This window comes from Trachymyrmex cornetzi, unplaced genomic scaffold (genome assembly GCF_001594075.2).
Source record: "Trachymyrmex cornetzi isolate Tcor2-1 unplaced genomic scaffold, Tcor1.1 scaffold94, whole genome shotgun sequence".
Lineage (NCBI taxonomy): Eukaryota > Metazoa > Arthropoda > Insecta > Hymenoptera > Formicidae > Trachymyrmex > Trachymyrmex cornetzi.
The window spans coordinates 169732-196465 of NW_017300289.1; the positions used below are offsets into that span (position 1 = coordinate 169732).

General features: G+C 39.8%; 3 protein-coding genes across 13 annotated transcripts in view; 2 read left to right on the top strand and 1 right to left on the bottom strand.

The window, feature by feature from the left end:
* The window catches only part of LOC108769741 (uncharacterized), an 8562-nt gene extending 6672 nt beyond the window's left edge, over positions 1-1890 (top strand). For both annotated transcript variants that reach the window (XM_018520903.1, XM_018520902.1), the window contains exons 3-4: positions 218-367; positions 448-1890. In XM_018520903.1, coding sequence (XP_018376405.1) covers positions 218-367; positions 448-1809 — 1512 coding nt within the window. In that variant the 3' untranslated portion in view covers positions 1810-1890. The remainder of the gene's footprint in view (positions 1-217; positions 368-447) is intronic.
* Positions 1-8207, bottom strand: part of Npl4 (nuclear protein localization 4) — a 17483-nt gene extending 9276 nt beyond the window's left edge. For 2 of the 3 annotated variants that reach the window (XM_018520891.1, XM_018520892.1), the window contains exons 1-8: positions 8131-8207; positions 7478-7558; positions 7182-7386; positions 6565-6709; positions 6365-6502; positions 5750-6287; positions 5510-5657; positions 4943-5103 (exon numbers count right to left, since the gene is read on the bottom strand). In XM_018520891.1, the coding sequence (XP_018376393.1) occupies positions 4943-5103; positions 5510-5657; positions 5750-6287; positions 6365-6502; positions 6565-6709; positions 7182-7386; positions 7478-7558; positions 8131-8142 (1428 nt within the window). In that variant the 5' untranslated portion in view covers positions 8143-8207. The remainder of the gene's footprint in view (positions 1-4942; positions 5104-5509; positions 5658-5749; positions 6288-6364; positions 6503-6564; positions 6710-7181; positions 7387-7477; positions 7559-8130) is intronic. The other variant, XM_018520893.1, reaches the window with a different exon arrangement.
* Positions 8208-8419: 212 nt separating this feature from the next.
* LOC108769740 (uncharacterized) lies at positions 8420-26618 on the top strand. Of its 8 annotated transcripts, none has more exons than XM_018520901.1 (13): positions 8420-8682; positions 13343-13439; positions 16841-16932; positions 17060-17122; positions 22624-22733; positions 23236-23358; positions 23477-23629; positions 23702-23883; positions 23989-24294; positions 24479-24669; positions 24821-25021; positions 25694-25750; positions 26255-26618. In XM_018520901.1, exons 1-13 carry the CDS (start codon positions 8440-8442, stop codon positions 26486-26488), a joined length of 2052 nt encoding a protein of 683 aa, XP_018376403.1. In that variant the 5' UTR covers positions 8420-8439; the 3' UTR covers positions 26489-26618. The 8 variants fall into 8 exon arrangements, with proteins under 8 accessions (XP_018376403.1, XP_018376397.1, XP_018376396.1 ...); XM_018520899.1 differs by lacking the exon at positions 8420-8682 and adding an exon at positions 11420-11500 and having other exon boundaries at positions 26255-26617; XM_018520900.1 differs by lacking the exon at positions 8420-8682 and adding an exon at positions 12674-12757 and having other exon boundaries at positions 26255-26617.
* The last annotated feature ends 116 nt before the right edge of the window (positions 26619-26734 follow it).

The window sequence follows — 26734 nt, forward strand, 5'->3', positions numbered from 1 at the left end:
CCCCCCCCCCCCGCCCCAAGTGCGGACAAACATTTCCGAATCTGCAGTAATTTTATATATCTTATCCTTTAAAATGATCTCGAGACGTCCCTAGGAGGAATGCGACGATTTCATATTGCAACACTTCCTTTCGGCGGGTCGTGAACCTTCGTGTTTATCGTGTAAACACGTGGACGGTTTCTCCTCATGAATCGATAACGCTTAAATATTTTCGCAGAGCGAGAACTGTCACACACACGGAATGCCGCTAGCATTGTGGTGTGCGACATGTTGCACGGCGCTTTGTAGGGCGTGCGCAAGCCCGCAGGATCACCCGGGTCATCAGATCAAATCGCAAACCGATGCCAAAGAACAGCTCATATCCGACGTAAGTCCCTATCTATTATTCGTTTTACTGATTTCATAAAAACTAAGCGAGAGACTAATGACGTCGAAACGCGTCCGTAGGTTCAACTGGAGTTAGTCACTGTGGGTAAACTGTCGACGGAGATTCAAAGACTGGCCGTGCAGCAACGCGAGTTTCTGATAAAGGTGCTGGAGGCATGTGTGACGTTGAAGACGCATGTAGAGACGGATCTGCAAAATGGCTGGAGTCACTTTCCCGAGATAACGGACGCGCGCGAGACTCTAGGCAAGACGAGGGCTGGCCTGCAGATGAGCGAGACTCCGGGTGATGTTTACAGCCTACACTCGCAGTTAATTCTCGAGAAACAAAGGTTGCAGTCAAAATATCAAGAGATGATGTTACAGTGCCAGCTAGATGATCTCATTGGCAACTCTGGAGTGATATTCGACTTTGCCTTGCTAAAACAGGCATTAGCAGGGATACACACGGGAGATCCGATTGTCCCTCAAGGAAATGGCGGTCGCTTGCCGAATCATCTCGCGGCTTCACATAATCCGATTTTGTTCCTCGCAAATTATTGCATGTCGCAGTTGTACACCCGTCACGTCGTTAGCAAGCAACAGCACATGCAGAACGGTTCGATGGAGTATCATCATTCAAGTATGATGCCACCACCGCCCCAACAAGCGCCATCCGTTCACGTTCATCAGGGTCCACCGGCGCCACCACCGGGACCGGGACCCAATCAAGCTCCCCAGCAGCTTCTCATTCCACCCGGTTCACCGTCCGTTAAACCCGTACCGCCTGCACCGCCCAACGCTATGTTGCACCCGCAGCAACAGTCAACGTTCATGTCTGACGCGGTCGGCACTGGCGCCGGTGGCGGTAGTCTAGTGACCGTCCACTCGTCCCCGCAACCGCCGTCCAACGCGATAACGGCGACGTTGACGCGAGGTCCTGCGAATCCGTATCCTCTGTACTACTTCAACATCGAGGTGAATGGTTCACCGCACGGGCGCATCGTGATCGAAGTGCGACCAGACGCAGCGCCGAAGATGGCCAAGAACTTCAGCGTGCTGTCAACGGGAGAGATCGGATTCGGATACAAGGGATGCACGATATTCCAGTGTTGGGAAGGCGAGTCCGTGATCACAGGTGACTTCGAGCTTAACAACGGCCGCGGTGGACGCAGCATATTTGACGACGGTTATTTCATGCCGGACGATACCAAGTTCCCGGCGGTTAGGGGCGCGGTGGGCATGAGGCGGACGCAGAAACGGCACGACAACCTCGGCATGGTCGGCTCGCAATTTCGCATAATCCTGCAGGAGATGCGCGGCTTTACTGGCATCTTCGGCCACGTTGTCGAGGGATTGGAGCTAGTGGAGAAGATATCTACGTACGGCGATCAGACCGGCAAGCCTACCAAGAATATTCTAATCACGAAATGCGGTAAATTGTAACGTTTATGATGTCGCTGTCGCGCGGTTTGTTGCAACGCGGGGTAATTCTCCGAGAAATGAGTATACACTCCGAGTATATATATATATATATGTAATATATATATATAATATATATATTATGTATTATATATATATATATGATATAACGCCGTATACAACACGTTTTCCTGCTCTAGATAACCGAAGGAAAGTCGCCACGGTATCCCCGACTCCGCGCGCGTTCGCGGCCACGAGAGAAACCTATAATACGTAAGAAGAAATGTGCAAAAAGAAATCGCGTTATACACGTAATTGTCCGGCGACGGGAGACGATTATTGTTATTATTATATCCGCCGCGCGTATATCCGCTCGGGGAAATCGTCGCGACACGTTTATTAGCTCCGTGAATCCTCGAACGTTCCGTACGAGTCATGCAACTTAATTAACTATTAACAATAGTGTCTAAAGATGTCGAATCTATTTTTAAAACATGGGCGTGCGCGAGAAAAAGAAAAAGAGAAAAAATCCATATTTTGCTATTGACTGGGAATCGATACGAGATTCTGCTAACAATAACGACGATGATCGATATACACAGAGACACATACACACATACGTACCTCAGAGATCGACCGTGATATCGATACGACTTCTCTAGCTGATACGACATATTTGTTTTTTTAGGGAGAGAGAGGTCTGACCGTTTATTTTGGCTATTATCGGCATTAACTCTTCTACGACGTTGTAGTTCATAGAGCGCATGTCGCGCATTGAACGTGATATAATGGAGAAAATAATACCGCGCGCGAATCGCGGCGGACGGTTCTCCGGCCGGCTGCGAGCGCAGCTAATGTTTTAGGTCGTAGATAGCGAATAATAAAAGGATGAAAAAAAATGCACACGTAGAATAATCTGGGAATTTAAGTGTAGCGAACTGTCGGAGGCAACCGAATCGTGTGTTATGTACGCGATATATTTACGAAGAAACGAAAGAGACAGATCTGCACGCGAGCAAACATTCGACTCTTTCGATTCTTGTTCTTTTTTTTTTTTTGGCGACTTTCGCGACTTCCTGCTAAAAGTTGTGAATCGCGCGATTCCATACGCGGGTCTCTCGTTTAGATATCTTAGCCGAGAGAGGAAGAAGAGATATCGGTATAGTTAATCACGTAGGAGGGCAGTTTATGGTTCGTCGGACACGGCGTATCGTTCCGTTCCGTTCCAGGGGTGCGAGGAAAAAGAGCTAAAAGGGAAGAGAAAAAAAAAGAGATATTCATCGCGCGCGCGCGTCTTGCGAAGAAGAATCTTGCGATACCGCTGCTCGGATACTTGCGGCTCGAGCCCGTTCCCTTTTCGTTCTTTGCGAACTAGCGAACCGTCAATGGGTTATATCTGTATTTAAGATTAGATCTCAATACGTCGCAAATGTATGCAAGGCCTAAATACTACTATGTAAACCGTAAGCCTCGTGTCGTCTAATCGGGAAACGAAAGGGAAAAAAAATAATGAAATGTGCGGATATATATAACGTATATATATATATATATATATATTATATTAAACGAATCATTCCTCGATGCTATATATCGAAAAATATTACGATATAATGTAACTGCGTTATAACTACTCGTCTGAATCCTCGTAATGAAGTCCCATGCGTTATTATCGTTACATACAATGTCACACACGCACGTGCGTATGCGGGGAGTGTGGACGCGTAATCTCTCCCTCTCTCGCGAACACACGTGCGTGCGATATATTTCCACGCGCGTACAAGGCAAGGCACACTCACGCGTAATAAGCAGAAATTGCACGCCCTCGCGTCGTCGCGGATATGCCTTCTCGAAGAAAAGCCTCATTCGATGTTGAACTTGAAAGTTTTAACACTTGTTGATTAGCTGATTAAAAAAAAAAGAAGAACGCGTCTCACGCGATCGACGTCGCGATGACTAACGTAATGCGTCACGTCGTCTTTAGGAATAAATAACTCGCTCCTGTACGATCAAGAGCGGAAATGCTGTCCGAGTAGCAAACAAATGTAGCAAAAAACCGAACTGTATTTGTATCGAGCTTCTCTCTCTTCTCTAGAGAAGATGCCAGTAGTTGGTTGGCTGGTCAGTTAAGATCTAGAGAAAGTCTAACGAGACTCACGGATAGAGAAGCTCGTTCAGTTTAAAACAGTTCACGATCTCCTCACGTTGGAAAGCATTTTTGCTGTCGATTGCACATGTACAATATTGTATACACGACGACCGTAAGGGGGTTGGGGGGTTTGGGGGGGTTAGATGATTGTGTGTTCGAACGGATGGATGAATGAACGAACGAAATCTCTTGTTTCGGTCCCGAACGGGAAAGACTCCGACAATTGTAACTCTTAGTACGTAATCGTAGACGCAATCGTAAAGAAAAGAACATATTGTATTGAAGCGAGTGAAGATCAGGCCCACCTGTACACGTACATATATACAAAATACACATATATATATACACACACAGATACAGATACCTATGCGCGCGCGTATATATATACAAATATATAAACTACGTATATTTTTATGAACGTGATGAGGTAACAACGCATAGCTTGTAATATCGATTTTAACGACCGACCGATTTACCTGGCCCCTCGCGTGCGATTAAACGATTGAGCGGCTGTAAGCACTTGGACAAGTTCTTTCCTCGCCTTTCTACCTCGCCATTATTTCCCTCCGTATCTCTCTTTTTTCTTCCGCTCTCTTTTTCTCTCTCTCATTCCTTGCTCTCGAATTGCGATGATCATTGAAAACGCAAAGATCGTGATTTTTTTTTCAGGTTCGCGGTAATCACACCGTAGGAGCCATTCGTTTAAACGAATTTTATTATTTCATTATACATGTATGAAGTGAACGTTTATTGCTCCAACTTAAATGTATTTTTAATCAATCGATTTTGAGTTATAAAACTATTCTCCTTTCATGTATATTATAATTTGTTCATATCCTATATCTATATCTTAAGTTGCGACAAAATTGAGTAAATTCCAATAAATATTAAGCTGCGATAGACATATGTGAAAATTCGAAGGCACTCGTTCGATATACATGTATTATTAGATCCAAGTGATTCAAGAAAACGTAATCGAATAGAAAATAAAATCGATATGTTTGAACTTACCTTATAGAAGACATCCGGAACGTATTGCTTATCAGTCGACTCGATCACATAGCCCAATTCCGGTGCGTCTTTTGTAGGAACCAAACAGCCATCTCGTACCAACGCCATGCATTGATTGGATACCTGATAGCCCTCCATGTGTACTTGATTTTTATCATCTCCTGTAATATTTCGAAGATATATATCTGATAAGCGCACTAGTTTTGCATGGCGTTTGTAGTAGAGATTTCGTAATATTCAAATGAAATATTGTTATTGTATATTATTAGGTTGATAAAAAAATTCATTCTTTTTCTGTTAAAAAGAAATTTGCTTCCGTTACATGTAATGGAAGCAAATTTCAAGCAGGTACATTAAAAATATTTAATGTTGTCAATGAAAATGAAGTTATATACAAAATGAAGTTAGTACACAAATATAGTTTTCAGTTGTAGATACATTAAATTTTATGACATTTTTAACAATGTATATGGTTTGTGTTCTAGTATGACAGGAGGAATAAATTTTTTAATCAACCTAATATTTTCGAAACAAAAAGGATACATGTAATGTAAGATTAAGACTTACCTGTGACGCAAACAGTTACAAATTTTGAGCCGAAATAACCATTAGGCGAGAAGCGGCAGGGGTTTGGGTACCGATTTTGAAAATACCCAGCCATAATGCATTCTTGAGCGGATAGGAAATGACTTTCTATATTGCGGACATGTTTGACCTGATCGAATAAAACTGACAAAGTTAATCGCCGCACGTACGAATTCGGTATTAAGAATACATTACACGAGGAATAAGAGTATATCAAATTACCGTTCCCTTCTTGACATCGTCGGCTATGAGGTCAGTGAAAATCCATCCGACTCTCCTCAGATTAAGTGTCCGGCCTAATTCCTCGACTAACGCTTCCCTCTCGTCCGGCAGAAGTCTTATCGTGTCTTTTGTACTTTCCTGACCAAAAAAAAAAACGTGAACGTTATCTCGGTACTTTGTTAACCAAAAGTGTATGTTTATAGATTTATCGAAGATTGTACGAGCGCTATGTACCTGCGGTGGTTCGTATATGGCCGCAACGACTGCTCTAATTCCTAGCGGAACATCCGAATGCACTTCGTATCTTCCGTATAAATAGCCGATACGTTGGTGCCCAGTGCTGCGCCAATAATTAAGAAAACGTTCTACTAAACTAGCATTTTCGAACATGACGTTGTCCACGTGCCGATAAGTCTGGCGGTTCAGAGTGATTGAGTTCGGTTGGCATTTGCTGCAGATCCCTCGCGGCCACGGCGGATGGTCCTTGCAGCCAGTCTTTATACGGCAGCTTATGTCGTCTAATTGTATAAACTTGCCCCTGCGACAAATATATACGAGATACAGTCGAACATCTTGTAATGTTTATAATTATTTCACGACGCATTTCATACATACCTATCAACTCCGGCAGTGAGCTTCCTGAGATACGAATGAAAAGACAGATGCTTGATATTTTGTTCCTTCAAATAAATCTCGTCAAAAGGTTCCAGAGGTGAACAGTGAACGCAGCATCCTCTCGCTCCATGCCGACAACTGTAAAAATTAATTTTCCTTTTTTACTTTAATACTAACTTTGAATTATTTAGATTACTTACAGTTTTTCGTCACGTTTACGCTGGATTTTGCCGTCCAGTTTCCATAATTGCTCGTCGATATCGTTCTCGACTACATTCGGCAGAGATCGTGAAGGACCAGACGAACGATTTGTAATTCCGTTTGCAGTGTCCATTGGGCCTGATTCTAAATTATATAGAACAATATAAAAGTCTGACGAACAAAAAAATGACTTATATCTATTCAATAACTTTTTGTAGTTTATAGCGTTAGATATATAAATTTTCCTTACAAAAATTTATTTACTGACTTAACCTTTACTACACATGACGAGCCATTCGTGTCCCCAATTAATTTTTAATGTTTATAAATACATAAAAATTATTAAATGATTCTTTAACATCTTTGGGAAAAATTTATAAAATCATATATTTAAAAAATTACATATCAACGTTATAATTAATTACTTAGTGCTCCCAGTATTTCAAAGGAATAGAACAGAATGATCAAGCGCGTGTTCTAAGAGTTAATGTAAATAATAACGTGTTTAATATTGGATAATATAAACACAGCATATTATATATATTATTTTAATGCTATCTACTATTTCAAAATGTAGTGTATTATAGTTTTATCACTTGTGGGAACAAACTGATACCTGTAGAAGTGTTATTGGAGGCACTACTGGTAGATGGGGCACTCCACAATTGGGTGCCATTAGCTGGCACAAGATAAAGTATATCTCCATGAGAAAGACCGATTCCTGACACCGTTCTACTTCGAGTAGATGTAAGTGGCTCCTTCTGACTTCGTTGCTTACAGAGATTAAACCCAAAACTATTTAAATCGAAGGCTTCATAGACCTAGGCAAGAGATAATCAGAGATAAATTTTACTGATATTATTATATAATATATGTTTATAAAGACTAGAACATATCTCTTGCAATCTGTACCTTCTCGTAAAGTCGAGAAATTGTATCAGAAGGTAGTACTTCTATACGTTTTGTACCCTCTGGAGACTGCACACGTAGGATCTGGAAATAAATAAACACAGCATATAGACAAATTCATATTTATTCAACAAAAATAAGTTTCTGAGCATTGTGTACAATAAAATTCTTCGTAACAAAACCATATATTCCTAGATCTGTATGCTATTTGCTTTGTTTGTATGTAAATGAATTCTATTTACAAACTAAACAACAAAAAAGAATATTCTAGTCACTTTTGTACAAGTTTTCTACATAAGACGTGTTACAATTATTAAAATTAACACAAGGGAGATCCCTAGATTATTAATTTCGCTGCAAGTTACATAATAACATTCGAAAAACTGTCAAGTCACGAGAGCAGAAAGATGGAACGTCGCTAAATTCGCTCGTTCGGAATCATCTTAATAAATCGAGAGAGACGAAGGCCAGGTAGTTTCATGAGAAGCTCTGGAACGGGCCTCGTTTGTACAGCTCGCGTCTGGGAATTTTATTTTCGCGGCCACGTTGCGATGACAAAATGAGCAGAAGGGAGGGGAAGGGAAACACAGTTTTTACTCGCGCCGTACGAGTGCTCGGGAGCAATCTGGAGCAATCCGACCGTCGCGTACACTTACAATATTTGACATCTCGCCGGTATCGGTGGTGCATCAGCTGTTCAGCTCGCTGTGTTGTACGGCCGCACGAGTGTGCGGTGGCGCCAAAGTCCCTAGCGTCGCGACGACGCTCCGCGAGACGAGGAAAACTGTCGAGTCAACGTCGGTGGGGCTGACCTAACCTCCACGCTCTCTCTCGCTCTCTCCCTCCCTCTTTCTCTCTCACTCACTCTCCCTCTTTCTCCGTCTTCCTCGCGTGCTCTCCTTCTCTCTTTTTCGCGGTCGACGAGCCGCGTATCCTACGATGGCAGCGATGATTACCGAATACCGATGTCGCCGCGCGACCGCACACGCGCCCCTTTAGTCCCGCACTGTTGTCCGTACGCGGAATTGGAGTCAGCGCGGAGTCAGCCAGCAGAGTCAGCTGAGCGCGCGCGAACAGAGAGCACCTCGCGAATATATAACACGCTCGGCGCGGTACAACGAACTCCCGCGAGAGATCTCGACGAGCTCCAGGCGAGCGAGTGTGAGCGAGTGCGAACGAGTGTGCCTGGTCGACCGGAGTCACCGAAGGTGAGTACAAATCGAGTCCCCAGGGGGGCCTTGCTCGACGCTGGGCTGGGTAAAACGTCTGTCGCTCGCGGTACTCTTGACGCTATCGAAATTCTCTCCTCGCGCCTTTCGCTCTCTCTCTCTTTTTCTCTTTTTTTTCCCTTCTTCTTTCTCTCTTTCTCTCTTTCTCTCCCCGACCGTCCGTCCGAACGTTGATCGAACGACCGTAATTGCGCGCGCGACAGACGTCCAGACTACAAGGACGATAAGGACGACGCCACTCGCAAGTGCTCGCAAGCGCGCTTTTCCCTTCTCCCGCGACTATCTCTCTCTCCGCGCACTATGCAACCTGTCCGACGACGGGGTAGAAGCGGACGCCGACCCCTGGCGCACTTTCGAAAGACCGTAGCACCGTCGATATAGCATATCCGGCGCGGCGCTCGCAAAATCGGTTGTGCGCGTCGCGCGTTTCCGACGCTGCGCGCGCTGCGTTCGCTCTCGTCCGCGTCCGCCCGCGCGGCGCGCGCTCGCTGATAACTGATTCTCGCTTTCTGTCTGGGAACTGGGAACTACCCCCTGTAATAATCTGTTCGCGAGACGCACTTCGGATGTGACGCCGTGTTCACGGTTAGGGGTGATTTTAACGAAACTTCTATTAATTTATGCCCGTTTTTTTTTTTTATTAACGTAGTTTAATTTTAATCTCGATTCAACTAGCTCTTCATCTTTCTCTAATTTTAAGAAAAAGATGAAGAGCTAGTTGAACCGAGATTTATTAAGTTAATCTACGTTGGTGGAAATTCACGAGCAATTAATCATTGGCTGCATTCAGCAGAGAAAGCAGCTTTGTAAAATTCTTGAATATGATTGGTTTATACATTTAGATCCAATGGGGAACTAAGGGCAATCTTATTGAAGAATGCTTTCTCTACTGAACGCAGCCATTGATTGATTTAACTGATAAACTGATCGCTTAATATCTATCTGTAATCATAGTTTTACTCTCTCCGTCCAGCCCAAGTTCTTTTTGGGGTTTTTAAAAAATATGAAAAAACTCAGAGTTGCTTTTCAATATTCTATTACATTATCAATTAGTTGTGTTTACCAAGATATTTTAGGGGAGAAATCAAACTGTGGCCTCCTTTATCTCGGAGAAAGTAAAACTTTCTAAGCAGAAGATAAAGTCAAAATAATGTTATATTTCGAGTCATAAAAAAATGACATACAATGGCTGCATTCAGCAAAGAAAGCAGCTTTGCAAAATTGTAAAATTCTTCAATATGATAGGCTTATACTAAAAACAAGAACCAATCGTGTATTGAAAAATTTTACAACAGTTGCAAAGCTGCTTTCTTTGCTGAACGCAACCAATGTTTAGTTGTATTTATTTATTATTTTCGTTATTTGAGTAATGCAAAGCTATGGGATGATTTTGTACGAATTTGTGTTATTGCGGGAATAATCAACGCGTTGAACACCGATCGCGAATTGTTGTCTGGTCATGGCCACATAGTGCCGGCGATTGCCACTTTACCAGGTGATCGTACTCGGATATAAATAAACTTAAACGCTAGCACATCTTTCGTCGGATGCATTTTAGCGTAATTGAGCCTAGTAAATTCATACTTTACGAATTTTCCGATTATTAGCGAATTTTTCATTGACGAACGCGCAACGTCTTGCAGTACGTTTCTTGTTAGCTCTGCAAAATTACATTTCTAAGGCGCATTTATTTCAGCTGCTAAAAAGCTGGCGTGTCTCTTACGACATAACTGAATTTTCAAATTTAGAAATGTTTAGAAATATTCTCTCTGGCGGTTTGGAGAGATTCTCTTGATTCGCGTTGCATCAATCCGGAACGGAGAATCACGTGTATTTTTGACGCGCTATGCACAATTCCAAAACGCGCCTGCCAGGGTCTCTAGCCAACGTCCATTATGTTTCGGAATAACTGTGAAATCACAAGGGATATATAAACACTGTTTATATAAAAAAAAAACACCTACGGAGATAGAGCTACAGATAGAAACGTACGTTAATAGCGTATCTGCGTACAAGAGACAGACGTCTCGACCGAGTGTCTGCGTCATTCGACGTAGAGCGTGACTCAGCGACAATAGCGTCGTCTTTTAAAGTGCGTTTTAACGAGCCAACGAGCGTTCCTCGCTCCTCCAGACGTCACCGAGAAGAATGTATCTATAATTGCACCGTGTAATTGCGATAAATCCTGACAATGCGGATCGCGGGGTGGCTGACGAATGGAGAATATCAGAGCGACAGCTTCCCAAGGAACACACCAAGTCAATAGAGAGAAAATGACTTTATTTTGACGTCATGAAAGTCACGATGATTTTTTACTACAAAATTTATCAGTTTATTGACGTTAAGAATCGAAATAAGGTGATTTTGATTTTTGTTGTTGACTCGTATGTGTCCCTTGGGCTGCGGCGGCCGCTACTTTATGACCCTCTTACCTCTTTACCGTTTCTTCCTGCCAAGAACGACTACCGCGCCGTGAGGGACCCCGCGGCCCCGCGGAGGCCGCGTACTCCGGTGAGGATTTCGGCGCGATCAGTTTGCATTTGCTAGCCGGTAGCCATCTAGCGCGAAAGGCGCACCCCGGGCGCTCCCGGAGAGACGGTGCTCGAGACCTATACGTGCGTCAAGTTCTTTCATCGTCGTCATCGTTGTTCAGCATCGGCCGCATCGGCTTCTCGTCGTCCATCGGTCGATCCGCCGCTTTGCCAGGAGTCTGTCCGCCGTTTTCATCCCCCTCCTTTCCGCGGAGGTCATACCCGATAATCGATCCACCTGTTAAGCCGTCAATGAGAGCAGGAAGGTAGGCCTTGTCGACGCTCCTCTTCTTGTTCCTCGTAAACGCGCTCGCAAGTTTTTCCTCTCTTTTATTCTTCTCAGTTCGAATCATTTATTCTTAATTAATCTTTAGTTTTCAGTTCGTTCTAATGATATGTATCCGCGCGAATAATTTTCGTTTAATCCTTAGTATACACGATTGAGTCATTCTGCACATTTCTTTTCTTTGAAAAATTAGGAGCATCAAGTAATTAGTTTAATATGCATATACAATTTTTTTTAAATATAACAACCTTATAAATATTTTCCAAAGGTGTTAAAGTGTATGTAAAAATCATTTTATAATTTTTGTATATTTATTAAAGTGATGAAAATTATTCCGAGGTACGAACGATCTATCGGTATGTGTATGTAGTAAAGAACTGGAAAATCATCGTGTGTACTAACGATTAAAGTGGAAGAATATTCCTTTAGAAAGCAAAGCATTTTTCTTAAGTTGAACTTATCTCATGACAAAAGAAGGTAAGAAGGCTATTGTGATTACGTAATAAATGAAGTTTGAAGAAAATCTTATGTATCCGCACGAGCTTAACGCTGTTGTCTTATCACTGAAAGATGCTTTTAACATCCTCCTTTGTTAACGTCTACGACACACAATGTATTTTTTTGCGCTGGATTGTTTACGTTTTAGTAAATTATTAGAAATTCTGCATTCTGTGTGGTGCAATTCTGGTAACTTACTAAAACACAAACAATCCAACAAGAAAAAAACGCATCGTGCGTCGTAGGTTTTAGAGATACGTTTGATTTACGGAAATTTTGAAATTGGCAGAAATATGCTTTTCAAAAGGTAAATTGTTAAGAAGTTTATGAGAAAAAATGTTTTAATCAATCTTCTTATTTACTATTTTAAATGATAACGCAACAAAATTAACCTGTACTTATTGTTAGACGTATATCTATAAATGATAACGCAAAAAAATTGACCCGTACTTACTTTTTTGAATTTCTTTCTCCGAAAATTTTGCAGTACCTCTTCAAATTTTAATAAACTGTGTCAAACAATTGAATCATGCTCGAAAACGAAGTTGTTATGTGTAGTAGATTCTCTAATGTATATATGAGGATGCTTCTAAATTGCTGATTCACTATAATTACATGATCAAACTCCTTCGGTCTCGTAATACTAGACATTCCTCTTCGACAAACCGAACGGCATTGCACGGTGAGAGTATTGAAGAAGTGTTTGCCGTAAAAGCACGACATATTATAAAAAAGAGCTGTGAGTACTATATATTCCGAATTATCTCCTCATTGCAAAAAATCATTTTAGATTTTAATACGAGACAATAGAAGTCGTGGCGGTCGTAGGATTTTAAGTCGTAGAAAATCGACCAATCATAGTCGATGTTTCGTCTCATGTTCGATCGTGATTAATTAATTTTCTATGGCTTAATACCCTACAACCACTACGACTTTTATCGTAGATAAAAAATATTAAGCTTAGTTAAAGATTGAAAATTGAACCAGTCCTGCAAAAGAGGAGAGTATTCGACTGTGATTGATCAATTCTTACAAGTACAACCATTTACAACTACGTTTAAGCGATTGTAGAATACATCAGAACATTCTTTACATCAGAACGTTCGCGACACTGTTGTGTCTACTCTCACGAAGGTAGACACGTGGATTTTACCTCGCACAAAAGTCAGGAATGAAAAAGAATCATACGGGATATTTTAGCGACATAGATATACGGGAAATACAAATAGATTGTTTGACAATTTTGGCGATTATTATTTGGAACGATTATTTAAGTTTATAATAATTGCGCAATATTTTCAAGAGATGTTATAATTGCTTTTAGGGCAAGATGGAGGAGGAAGATATAAGGACGGCAGTGGAGCTGTACATTTATGACCTTACCAAAGGAATGGCCGCAATGATGTCGCAGATACTCATTGGTAAGCATATGAGGAATTGATGATACTATTAACAGTTACTTAAATATATATCGCTTTTATTTGATTTTTTTACTTGATTTTTCTTGGAATAATTTATTACAACGAAAGTAAACGTATGATTAATTAAATGGTAGAAGATTCCGAAGATGTAAATATTTATTTATTCTATTATTAGTCGATACTTTTTACTTGTTAAAATGTTTATTTTGTACTTATTAAATTAAACAATGTTTAATTTGATAAATAAAAAAGAGGGCGAAGAGCTTTTTCCTATAAAAAACCGTCATTGACTTAAAGAATCGAGCCCTGCGTCATATAAATATGTATCTGCGTGCATTGTGATCAATGATTGCTCATAATATTTATCAAAACAAAATGTTGTCTTCGTCATTGTTTTCATTCGGATGCAATTTTAAGCTCCATTACCTTGAGCCGAAATGTTATTTAAAGATATATAAGATATATAATGTGACGGAAAACATATTTCTTTATTATGCGCCGTGGGAACGGCGACTGCAGTTCTTCTTTACATTGCAAATAATAGACAAAGTGAAAGAACTAAGTATATCATATAACACTGAATTGATACACGCATTAGTAAAATTCTCATTGAGAGATCCATCTATTCAGAGAATATAGCTCTGAATGATAGAGGATCATTTTAATCATTTTTATACGTTCGCGATATTGGTTGCGATTCCAGTTTGTTGAAAAAAAGCTGACGTTATCAATTGATTTCTTTACTCGTTTCCTTCGATTCTGCAAGTCATGCATGCTCGTAGTCCGCGGATTCATCATTATCGCCGTCTTTTTCGTTGTTATTCCTTTCAACGTTGCCACTCTTGCCAGATCGTACAGACGATTTCGGATTAAATGTGATTCAAATATATAAACACCCGTCGAGAATTGGTGACACTTTAGGCAACGATGACTCACAAAGCCGCAATGGTGTCGCATCGGTCAGCTTCATGACGGTTTAATGGTCGATGTGCTCCACTGAGACGCAATGAGATGTGCGCTGAAATGCGCAAAAAAAAAAAATTAAATTGATGCACGAAATAAAGTTGAAAAAGAACGTCAGAAAAATACATATATGATATCTGACAAAAAGTTCTCGGACTGCGTAGCAATAAAAAAATGCGGATATCTCAAATAATAAATTGTTATATTTTTTCTTTCAAAATAATTCCTTATGACATTAATACACTTCACACATTTTGATACAAAACCTAAAAACTCGTTTTAATATTCATAGGAGAGGTTGGAATGCTATATTCAGAACCACATTCCTCTGAATATCCTTTTTGTTTATGTCTTGTTTATAGCTTTTATTTACATCTTTCATGATGTAACTTTATAAGTTTTATATCAAAGATGTGAAGTATATAGAGTACTACTTTGAAAGATATCTAAGCAGAACACAAGTTATTATAATATCAAAATGATGACAAAATGATTCTCTAAAATATTATTTACAACCCATTTTAACGTCATTTTGACGTTACCGTAACTTGTTCCGCTTGAGTAAATATAACATTTTATTGTCTGAAGTATCTGTGCTTCTTATTGCTACAATCCGAGAACTTTATTGTCAGACTATGTATGTACATTAATTTATTTGCGATGCAGATGCTAGTTAATTTTTGGAGTCTAGAAATTAATGCAAAAAAATTAATAATGGACTCTCAATATTCAAACACAAAGAAATTAAAAAAGGGCAAATGAGAGTAAATAATAATAATAATAACTGCGCAGTTAACGGTGCGCTATCACAAGATTTAACAATATTAAAGACAAAAAAAAATATATATATCTTCTTAACACATTTCCGAACGTTTCGACTAGAAATTAATGATTCGAAAGACGAAGTGCAATTCGTAGGTGAAGACGTATAAACACGCGCGGCATGCGCGGCGATAATTTAAGAGAATCGCAGGTGCAGCAATACGGAAACAGTTGGAAAGGGTGCCAGAGCGCGCGGTGCCCCATAATGCGTATGGAATTCCGTGCGAATGGCGTAAAGTGCGGACTGTGTGCGCCACGTGTCCGAGCTACGTATTCCCGCACTCTCAGGCGTCTATTTTCGAGTGCGTCGAGGGCAGCGTTCGTTCCAATGCTCTGAGAAAATCTTGATCCGCATAAATTGGCAGTCGCTCCAGACCGAGCGAGTGTCGAGTCCAGACCTAGAAAACGTGCGGGATTATATTGCGGATAAGTTGAATAATGACGTAGAAGAATTATGAGTCTCCGGAGAAATATCTTCCAGATTTCCGATTATAAGGATTTGTAACTTCCAGTCGAATTAATGTTGTGCATAATTGTCATTTAATTATTTGATAATTATTTCTGAGTCTAATTTCAAAGAGTCTTAACGTTCAGGGGGTCTATTTTTTTTAATTTTATAATCTTTCCTTAAATAAGATTTGTTTTAATTTATTATGTTTTGATTGTATTTCTTGCCTCAAAATGTGACACTGTTTCGACGCCACTGTAATGGCTTTCTTGTCCAATAAAGATTAATTTAGTACGATAAATAAAGATGTAATTGTACCCTACAAGACACTTGAAAATTTGGATTACGTAAAGTTACGATCTATAAATGTATCCCGTTGCATCTATGGAATCAAAAGACCGACAGCCGCCTCCCGTCTTTGAATTCGTCGTAAACGTCGGCGTCTTGCACCGCTCTGGAAGTAATTATAACGGCCAGGTTATTTCTTGCGAGGTCGACATCACTGGGAGGCCCGAGAGGCGCAATGAGAAAGCCACGAAACGACGCGTGTACGCGGATGTACTTAGCTATTTCCGCGGTGCAGAACTGGGTCAAAGGAGGCACATACAGATCCGCAAGCTCGAGCTTCATCCGGGCTCGCGCGAGTTTCGCGCTTTCGTACTCCGATCTAGCCAACGAATTTGCGCGAGGACAAGCCACAATTATGATCGTCTCTGTCGGACCTTGAACAAATATCGCGAGCCTGAGTTTAAGCCTGTCTCGAGGTTGCTTCGTTGGATCACGCCGGAGATGTAAATAGAATTAGTTTCCATCTAATTCCGAATTCTTTCTGGATCCGAAAACTTGGAACCAGCTATAACCTTTCGCTAAAATAAGGAATCTTTATAGAATTCTCTTCTTCCAAGGAATATTTGCTGAGAGACGTCTTGCATTGTTAAAATTAAAATTATTGGTACCGGTGGATATTTATCGTATGATTATTATTATATCGCGTAAAACGACAATTATTAAATAATTTTTTATCTTATATCGACAAATAAAGGCGCTAAAATTATATATACATATATATCTGCGAATATGCATATCTTATTAAATATTATTTTATGCAACTATCGCATTCTGTTTGTCATTAAAACAACGATCGTTAATCTCCAACTTTTGTTCGCAGGTCGCCAATTGGATGGAATATGGCACACGGCGATAGTCGCATACGGAAGAGAGTACTTCTTCGGCCCCGCTGGCATCCATAGTGTCCGACCCGTGAGTATCCTCCGCCACTGGCGGATCTGATTATCTCAATTGGGATGCGATCGAGCGTTTAGTAGCGCTGTCTGCATCACGGCGACGCCGGCGAAACGCTAAAATACAACGCGGGGTTTTCGTTCAGTTACGCAGGTGGTTCCCGTCGCGCCGTACTCGATACTCCGCCCGAGTGCTTTCTTTCATCTTCGTGAGTATCTCCGCGATTTAGAAACATCAATTACGACTCCCAGCTAGTATCAACAACGCATTAGTAAGCACCGCGTCCTCTGCCGCCGAGCTCCCGGCAGCGAGATTTCTGTTTGCTAAATAAATATCAGATCCATTCTCTTAATACCGTTCCCACGCGTCAATATTTCTCTCTTTTCGTTTACATGTTGCCGCAACAATATTAACAATCTCAGGGGGTCATCATGTAACTTTTCCTTCGGGGCAGAAACGTGAAAACTTTTTGTATGTATGTGTGTACACATACACATACAAAAAATTTTCATTTCTCACGTTTCCACTCTAGGGAAAAAGTTATATGATCGATACTGTGATCTAAAAACATAGAGCATGAATTGTTCCACTCAAATGTAAAATTGATCGATAAAAGTGAGAGAGATAGGACACAATACAGCCAGTCTCTATTTCTTTCTCTTCAACCAATTACAATATCTTAGAAAGAGAAGAGTATTGTCTTCATGCTCTCTCCCTCTCTCTCTCTCTTTCTCTCCCTCTCTCTCCCTCTCTCTCTTATTTTGTTGATACATTATTTAGGGTGTGATCTACTTGATGCTACGAATGCTTCAAAGCATTTTTTGATTGGTCAGTTAGTAAAATTCTTTCTTCTGATTGGTCAATCAAAAGTTGGTCAGTTAGTAAAATTCTTTCTTTCGATTGATCAATCAAAAGTAGCCTTAGATACAGATGGTGTAGTCCATACTTTGTGTCTTTGCTCTGGTCAGGCATCAATCGATGGGATCATCGCGTAAAGACGTCGCTGGGACAAGTGCAATATAAATAACTCGGGGCCGTGTTATCAATGAGCTGAAAGAATTAATGATTCCCGCCGCTTCCCGTCGCACTTGATACACCTATGCCGATGCATGCGTACAGCCCGAAGTCGCGACCGATCATCGAAAGGCCTAGTCGCAGAGCGACGAAGTCACTCGGCGGGCCATACGATACGCTAGATACAAGCGGGAACTAAATTTGGTGTGGTTCAATCCGAAAATAATCCCCGCTGCACGCATACGCACGCACGCGTATACACGTGTACGCATACATCCGCTTCCTCTCTCTTTCTCTCTCGCGACTACTCTCTTTCCTGCCTTATGCTCCACGCGTTCAGACTCGACGTAAGGCAAAGGTAAGGTGAGTCCGTGCGTGCTTACATCCTCGTATACGATAAAATGTTCCCCAATAATTTCAATGTGGTTGCTTCCTAATCTCACCGCAGTCATGTAAATGGTCCACCCTCTGGCGCACGTTCAGATTCCCATCCGAGTGCTGCCCAGGTATATCATTTTATTCTTGTTTAATATTCGGGGAATAACAAAAATAAAATGATACCTAAGTGATACTTAGGTAAGAATCTGAACATAGCCTTGATTGGCTAAATAGTGAAATTACCTTAGAATAGTTCTTTCCTGCGTTACTTGAGCTCACACGAAGCATTTTAATGGTCTTTTCATGTGTTTGAAGGTATACAGAGCGAGACCGGCGATAAAAATCACTCGAGATTAAAATACAGCAGAAAAAGACTCTGTTTGAATAACTTGAGTGAACTCCTCTTGATAGTTGAAGAGTTGATTCTTGAAGAGGAGTACCAAGTTTATAAGTTTTGAGATACGATTTAAACCTTCTCTCTTGCTTGTCTCTTCAACTGCTCATCTTTTCGTAATATTGAATGTGCGAATAGCTTCCAAGTTTTCTGATACAAGAATTTCCTTGTTTTTCAACAGAATACGAAGCTATATTTAGTATCCTGTGTGATTTCTTTTAGTCGCATCTGAAAGAACCCGCTATTCCTGGAATCGTACTAAAATTATTATAAAATTATAATATCTTCTCTTCTGGCCGTTATGATTCCTCTGTGCGAGCTGAAGCAGTGTCAAGCAGTCGCGGAAGTAATAGTCGTGACACCGACGCGCATCTAAAAGCAACGCGATGAAATCATTACGGTAATACTTTATTATGCTGCATGCCGACGAAAATACGCACGTGACTAACATGCGCGTAATTGTAATGCGCGTCGCTCTATGATACCTAGACCTGTACAACTAATACATTTATTTGCACCTACAAAACCCTCTCATGAAACTTGATAACCAATAACTAGACAGTCCAATTGTATTAAAAAGATTTCTATTCAAGATTTTAATAAATATGTATATCTATTTTTTCAACAATTCTATGATTAATCGATCATCGATTAACACAGATCGAGATAATCAATAATTGTTTACGAGCCAATTACAAACCAATTACTAGCAATTTCCTCATTTATTGCCCATCTAATTACAGTACAAACTATAAACATGATTGTCTCTGTCCACATTTGTATTTTCTACTCCTTTTTGCACATCAATTTTACTCAACAGGAATCACGATTTATATAACGAATAGTTATCTTGCTCTCACCAAGATAGCTTCTCGTTTCGTCATCCACGTAATGCATATCGGCAATCGTTTGCAATTGGCCTTTGTGACATAGGGTGCGATTTACTTAATAGGTACTGCAAATGCTTCATTGATCAATCAGAAGAACGAATTTTATTAATTGACCAATCAAAGAATACTTCAAAGCATCTGTAGCATGAAATGAAACCCAAAAACACACCAAAAGAAAGTCAAGAGAAGTCAAAGTGACTTCATTTTGACATCGTGAAAGTCAAAATGATGATTTTTAGTCACAAAATTTGATTGTTTTATTGACGTTAAATAAAGTCATTTTGATTTTTTGTTGACTTTTGTGTTCCTTGGGAATGCTCTTTTTCCGAGTTTTATTAACATCAACCAATTACGTTTATTGACATCTACATCACTAAGGCTCAGTTTCGCAACGATTAACTCTTAACCGAGGTTTAATTTATTCATTATCAACAAATTAGGTCAAGACGTGATTAATATTCAAAACAATATAAAAATAAAAGGCAATAAACCACTCGACGATTGTAGCGCTTCTTATGTTGGGCAAACAAAAAGGAAGATTGGAACTAAAATTACTGAACACAAATCTAGCTCTTCGAAATCTAGCAACGCACACACTGTAGTTGCACAGCATCAAGTCCAGTTAGATCACAGCTTTGACTGGGAAAGTGTTCAAATTCTTGACATCGAACCTTCTTTGCACAAAAGACTTACATCTGAAATGATATTCATAAAAAAAACAAATAAACGGAATTAACAAACAGACTGATACGGAGAAATTTCCAGAAATATATTTACCTCTATTAAATACTTCATCTATATCATGATATTAGAATTGCCACTAGCGCCACATAGCTTGGTATAAATATGTTGACTCAGTAATGGAACTCTGCATTTTAGTTTTGACTTATAATTTTGACACATCTATTTTTCCAATTCCTGTATTTGCTGGTTGAGATATTGTTAACGCAGGTAATATATTAGAATTTACAATTTTATATAAATAATTTCCTTTTTTGACGCTTGTTATCTTTAAACATAACAGAATCGGGAAATCTTGTGTTCAATATTGTACATCGCGGAATTGTATCACGAACCTTGATGAATTTCCTTTCTCTTCTCGAATACTTCTCGTGTTGGAGGAATAATTTTTGCCGAAGAATTACTCTTTTTCTATAGAAAAGGAACCGATTACTTCACGAATAAAATTGTTGTCGACTAAATAATTATAAAAAATTGTATTAATCTGCGACTTTCTAATTGCTATTAATTGAATTTACTTTGTATGCGAAACACGTACTTATCTTCAACCGAAGATGATCTAATTTAAGACCGAAACGTCTGAATTTTTGTAACTTCTTGATAATATATAATTTTTGCTGCCGACAACTAGCGTGAGTGGTTTATTGCCTTTTTATTTTTATATTATTCATTATCTCTTTCCAATTCTAGAATTGGAAAGAGATGAGAAACAATTTGAACCTCGCTGAGTTAACCGTGAGTTGTGAAACTGGGTCTAACTCCTTGTCCGACAAACGTTGCCTGAATAGGAAAACCCCTGAATTGTTTCTTCCCCAGCGAGTATCCCTTTTTTCCGAATGGTATCTTCGGCCAGCGATTTCAGGAGCGCAAATCTCAATTTGTGCGCGCGCCACGCATTCATCTTTCAACGTTGGCGTCTCGTTCGCCGTGGCGTTCTCCAAGCATCGGCAGTCCGCGTGCGAACCGTTTCCCGCTCTCAGGAGTGCTCTCGAAAAGAGTGAGGAAGGACAGTCCTGCGACGATTTTTTTCATTCTATTTTTACCTACTTTGGCTTACTGTTTTTTGGATTCGTAAGTGCTCACGTGAACATGAACGCGTTTCCGGTTTCGTTCCGCAACCACCGGAAGTGAAGATCTCGTGGTATCGAGTGCTGCTGAGAAAGAGAGAGAGAGAGAGGGGGGGAGGGGGGGGGAGGATAAGTGCAATTTTAGGATACAGGAGATGAAAGAATAGACTATCGGAGATTATACAATTTTATGAGATAATACAGTTTTATAAATGATTCTTAATAAAAAGTTACAGATGCATTGTAAAAATAGTAATGTCCGTGATACGTTTATATTAGCTTCTAACTTTTCAAGAGAGTTTGGTTGGAGAACTCTTAATCTAGTACTAACCAATACTGAAAGACAGTAATTAATTCTCGAGTTAATTAGTTACTCCAAGTATTAAAAGCACTATATTGTTCAATACTTTTAGTATTCCAAATAAATAATTAATTAGTCTTTCAGTAATAAATTGGCTGATATTAAATTGACCAATATTAGATTAATGAAATTTTTAGTCGTCGACTAATTTAGTGTGCTAATTGGATGACATTTCCGATTCCTGAATGATAATTTTTATTCTGTTAATTTCTATTCTCATATCTTGACTTCGAGAGCGATGGAGACTCCTTGTCTTACTTTTACCTTAACTTTCCCAATTAATCCCTCCATTCTCATTGAGGACGACATTTCGTAATTTAATGCAAACTAATTAAATTTTCTTATCCATTCGACGCTAATCTCGCTTTCACGTTTCCATGAAATGTATCGCGTAGATTCTATTATTTTTTAGATTTAAGAATTTGCACGATCGACACGTTCTCGCGTTAATCCTTGAGAGATCCAACCCTTGGAGCGCGTAATAAACGCTTTCTTCCCATCTTGTCTCTCTTCGCTCTTCACTTCCGCCGGGCCGCGTCTTTCTTTTGCGTTCTAGAAGAGGTCGCGGCTCCAACGCATACCGCGGGCGTCTATTTTCGGCGGTTTCTCGCAGGGAAGCGCGAGATTTGTCGTAGTTCTAAAATTACGCGGCCACTAATGCCAGGAGGAGGCGGGTGTTCTCTATCTTTCTCATTCTCTCTCTTTTACTCTCGTTCTCTCTCTCTCTCTTTTCTCTTCTGTCTCTCTGGCGAACGAAACCGGCTGCTGGATCAGCGCAGCTGCCGCGAAATTGACATTGACGGCACGGCGCGATTTTCCCGGACGCGATTTTAACGCGACCGCTCGACGCATTTCGTGTTTCAGGGCGGCACGGAGTTACGGGATCCGCAAAGAGTTGAGAAGCTCGGCGAGACTTACCTGCCCTACTCGGTCTTCCTGGAGTACATAAACGGCTTGGGGACCTCCACGTTCGCGTGAGTATCATCGGCTGATGTGTGCATACTGAGATGTGTGTGTTTGTGTCGAGAACTGCTTCGGCCGCTTTCGTCTTCTATATCTTCATTTTGTACTTAAAAGTGAGAAGGAAAATTATGTGCTCGTATGTTGATTATTAAATTACTTTAAACGGCACTTTACTTATTTTCGTTTATTTTACTCTTTACTTTTCAAAGCGTGACCACCTTTAACTTGAGTTACGTCTCTTCCCCTTCGTAAATTTATTTGAGGAATTTATTGAAGGAATCGCGTGTCGCGCTTCTACGATCATCTTCCATAAAGAATTTCATTTTTTTTTTACGTAAGATTTATTTATTCAAATCTAATAAAATTATTCGATTTTTTTTTTAAATTACGTATTCGATTTTCTGTTGTTATTTTATTTTTTATTGTTTGGTCTTATTTTATCTAATAACTTATAGTTTGTCTTTAATTCCTGAAAATTAGTCGGTTTTTGTAGAATAAACTCTTTTCTTTCAGACCGGGCACGTACAATCTTTTCAAGCATAACTGTAATTCCTTCACCGAGGAGGTTAGTAATTTCCTGGTGGGCAAGGGCATTCCCAAGTATATCCTTGATCTACCAGAAGAAATATTACAAACGTACGTCTTATTAATTATTACGATTTGCTATTTAATCTTACATTTATTATAGAAAAATGTATAAGATACCTGTTTACTTCATTTCGAAGCGATGTTTTAATACGAGTTATATTTTCAGTCCTATCGGACAGGCTTTAAGTCCGTTGATAGAAACATTAAGCAGTAGCTCAAGTGCTGGATTCACGGTAGGCCAGAGATTCGTTGAGCCTAGAATCCAGAGGGAAACTTCACCGGAATATCAACTCCTAAACACAGCTATCGAAGAAGCAAGGTACAGTTTTAACGCGTGATTATCATTTAAGTTTTTATAAATATTTTACTAAACTATCGAACACACTTGCAGATTGAATTCAATCGCATTAGAGGAACGGAGGAACGTCATTAACGAGAAATTAGCGAAGAAAGACCGAAAGAAGAAAAAAAAGAAAAAGGAGAAGAAAGATAAGAGCAGTAAGGAGGCCACCAGCAGCGATAGCAATAGTACCGGACCGAGCAATTGCTGTGCAGATATGGCGGAGAACGAAAGTATGTAGAATTTTATATAAATTAAAAACAATTGTAATAATAAAAAATAATATAATAAAAACTCTTACAATTTGGAAAATAATTTTTATATTTATTATTTATTAGGTACAGTTGGCGAAACGCAGCAGGCGGCCAATGGGGAAAACGTACCCGTGGAGATGCTGCCGTCTGAGCGAGTGATGCAGATGGAGGAAGACGAGAAGCGTGAGCAAGAAGAGAAAAAACGCCATCGAGATCCACCGATAGTTTTCAAAGACTTGGTGGATGTACAAACGGAGTATGAAGGCTTGGTAAGCGCTCTCAAAGGGAAATTAAACGATGAGGAACAAACTTGCTTGGGTGAACTACGGCAATATGTCTTGGAAGACGAGGGCTCCTGGGCTTTAGGCGACAACTTTCTGAACTTCGTTGGTGAGTCACTGAAATAACACAAGTAGCTCTCTCAAGTCTCTCTTTGAAAATGTGTCTGACTTATTCGATTAAATTTTGAACTTACTATAATAGATATTTGAACACTATAAAAACAGAATGTGCTTTTAAATTTAAAAGCACATGATATACTGTGTTAAATTCAATTCAATTAAATGGGTTTCAGGTCGAGTTCTTTACGATAAATCATTAGATAGTGATGTGCGAGTAAAACTGTTGAATGTGTTGTCCGTTGCCGCACTGAAGGACGATGTGATTCTGTTGTTGCATCAAGACAGGCGAGAGCACATCATCATGACTTATGCTTTCGATATCGATCGGCATCCTCCGGAGGAGCAACTTCCACTCGCACAGTTTGTAAGTACAAACAAAATTATTACAGTAAAACTAAGATTATTTTTATATTTTGATTCATATAGTTTCCTGACTTTTCGTACATTAGTAGGAACTTCTAATATTTACACTTACTTTTCTGAAAGCCTTTAACATCAATAACTGTTTCGAACAGTTGGCAAATATGTTCGAGAATCTTAGCAGCTCGGAATGGTTACTTTACATATCGGAGTGGCAGCATCAGGATCAGAACGTCAGCAGCAATATCAGCAATATAAGGGTGACGACAAAGGTTGCGGTGCACTCACTACTCTCAAACTCGGAAGACCTGCAGATCCGCGGTGCAGCCATTATTCACAACCTTGCCTGCAAGGAGGTAAAAACTGTGGTCTGTATCCTTCCTATCCAATTAACATTCTCATCTTTCGCCGATTTTTGCTTTCATTTTCATAACTCATCGCTACAAGCGTGTCGCATATCGAAGGAGTCTTATTAAAGATTATAATTCTACAGTTATTTAATTTTAAGCTACAGATATTTCTTTACATTATATAGTAGATCTCTGCGTTATAAATTTTACTTATTTTATGAGTTTGAAACAGGACTGTAGAAGAAGAGATATGAATTGGAATTGTCAAATATTAAAGATCCTTCGATACGCGATATCATTTGTAATGCCGCTTTCGAAATGCGTGCTTGCCGATATCACAAGAGAACAAGCTCGCACTGTGTCCTAGAAAAGAAGTGCTGCCTTTATTATATATAATAGAAAAAAAAGAAATATTCGCTCTGTAAATTGCTGACAATGCTAAACAACGCGACCGTCGACGTGGACATCTCGCCTGGTAACCCGATTTCATGAACGAGCAACGAAAAGAAACATAAAAGAGAACATACATATTTGTCATTAATCAAAAAGGATGGCTCAATTAAAGGATACACGACTCATTCGATGCTCGTTTGCATGCGCACACTGAAGCTCTCTAATCGCGCGGATAGCGCTGCGTGTGACGGATATCTTTCCAGAAATCGGATACTGTTTTTTCAGAAAATGAACAAAAGCAAAAATCTGCGGCGACTTTTACCGAAAGGCAGCATTTCTAAGGTACCTATCCAAATCCATGTTAGATCGAACCGTGCGCTGCGGTAAGTCGTTAATTCTTATCGGTATTCTTGCGTGCAACTGAATATACACGCGTAATATGCAACGTGATGTGCGCGACAACCACGATTAATTTTTCAAGTGAGTGTTTGATAATATCTCGTACATGTAACGATTACTAAAATTACAGAAAATTACAGAAAACTCACATAACAACGACGCTTCCAAGTTTAATCCTAAATCTATAACATTACATTCCGTAAAAAAATTGTATATAATTGTTTTTTGTGCTTACTATGGAAAAATACATTAATTTGATTAAATTAATTTTGAGATGGACATAGAACATCCATTTCAAACTTTTACTGTAATTTATATTGCAACTTGACAATTGTTTACTTAACATCGCGCCGTGCAGCCATATTTTCAAATATTTTTTTTTTCATTCGCAAAAGAGTGAGATATGACGTGATTTCTAAATATCTTTACGTAATGTATGAACTGTAGGTGTTTGACGACGTCGCAGTGGAACTGACGATGGCGTTACTACAATACTTCAACGGCAGTCCCGCGGAGGAGCAGCTGTATACGTGCATGAAGTCGCTGGCGCGTTTCACGCAGATCAGCGGCCAAGAAGTGCCGCAGCTCATACAGATGATTGGACCCGAGCCGAACAAATTCAGAGGTACTTCCCAGAGAATCGACGAGCAGATCGAACAAGTTAACCAGAAGCTGCGTTAAACATCCATCGACCGTCTGCGAAAATGTCGTATTCCATAAGTGCGAGATAAAATCGGACACGCTTCCGCTATGTTCAAAATGGATTTTTACTTAGAGATTCTATCGAGTCAGTCACATTTATTATTATTATTATTATTATTATTATATATTATTATTATTTATGAAGATTAATTATTGTTGTCATTTTAATATATTATTATATATGTATATTACTATTACTAGTAGGCGCCGCAGCGTTTCTTCAAC

Bases quoted from the DNA above. Each gene is read 5' to 3' on its own strand.
- LOC108769740 (XM_018520901.1), top strand. From the start codon at position 8,440: ATGTCGCCGCGCGACCGCACACGCGCCCCTTTAGTCCCGCACTGTTGT. The intron at 8,683-13,342 runs GTGAGTACAAAT...AATTGCTTTTAG, and splicing joins GTCGACCGGAGTCACCGAAG to GGCAAGATGGAGGAGGAAGA. The intron at 13,440-16,840 runs GTAAGCATATGA...TTTTGTTCGCAG, and splicing joins GATGTCGCAGATACTCATTG to GTCGCCAATTGGATGGAATA.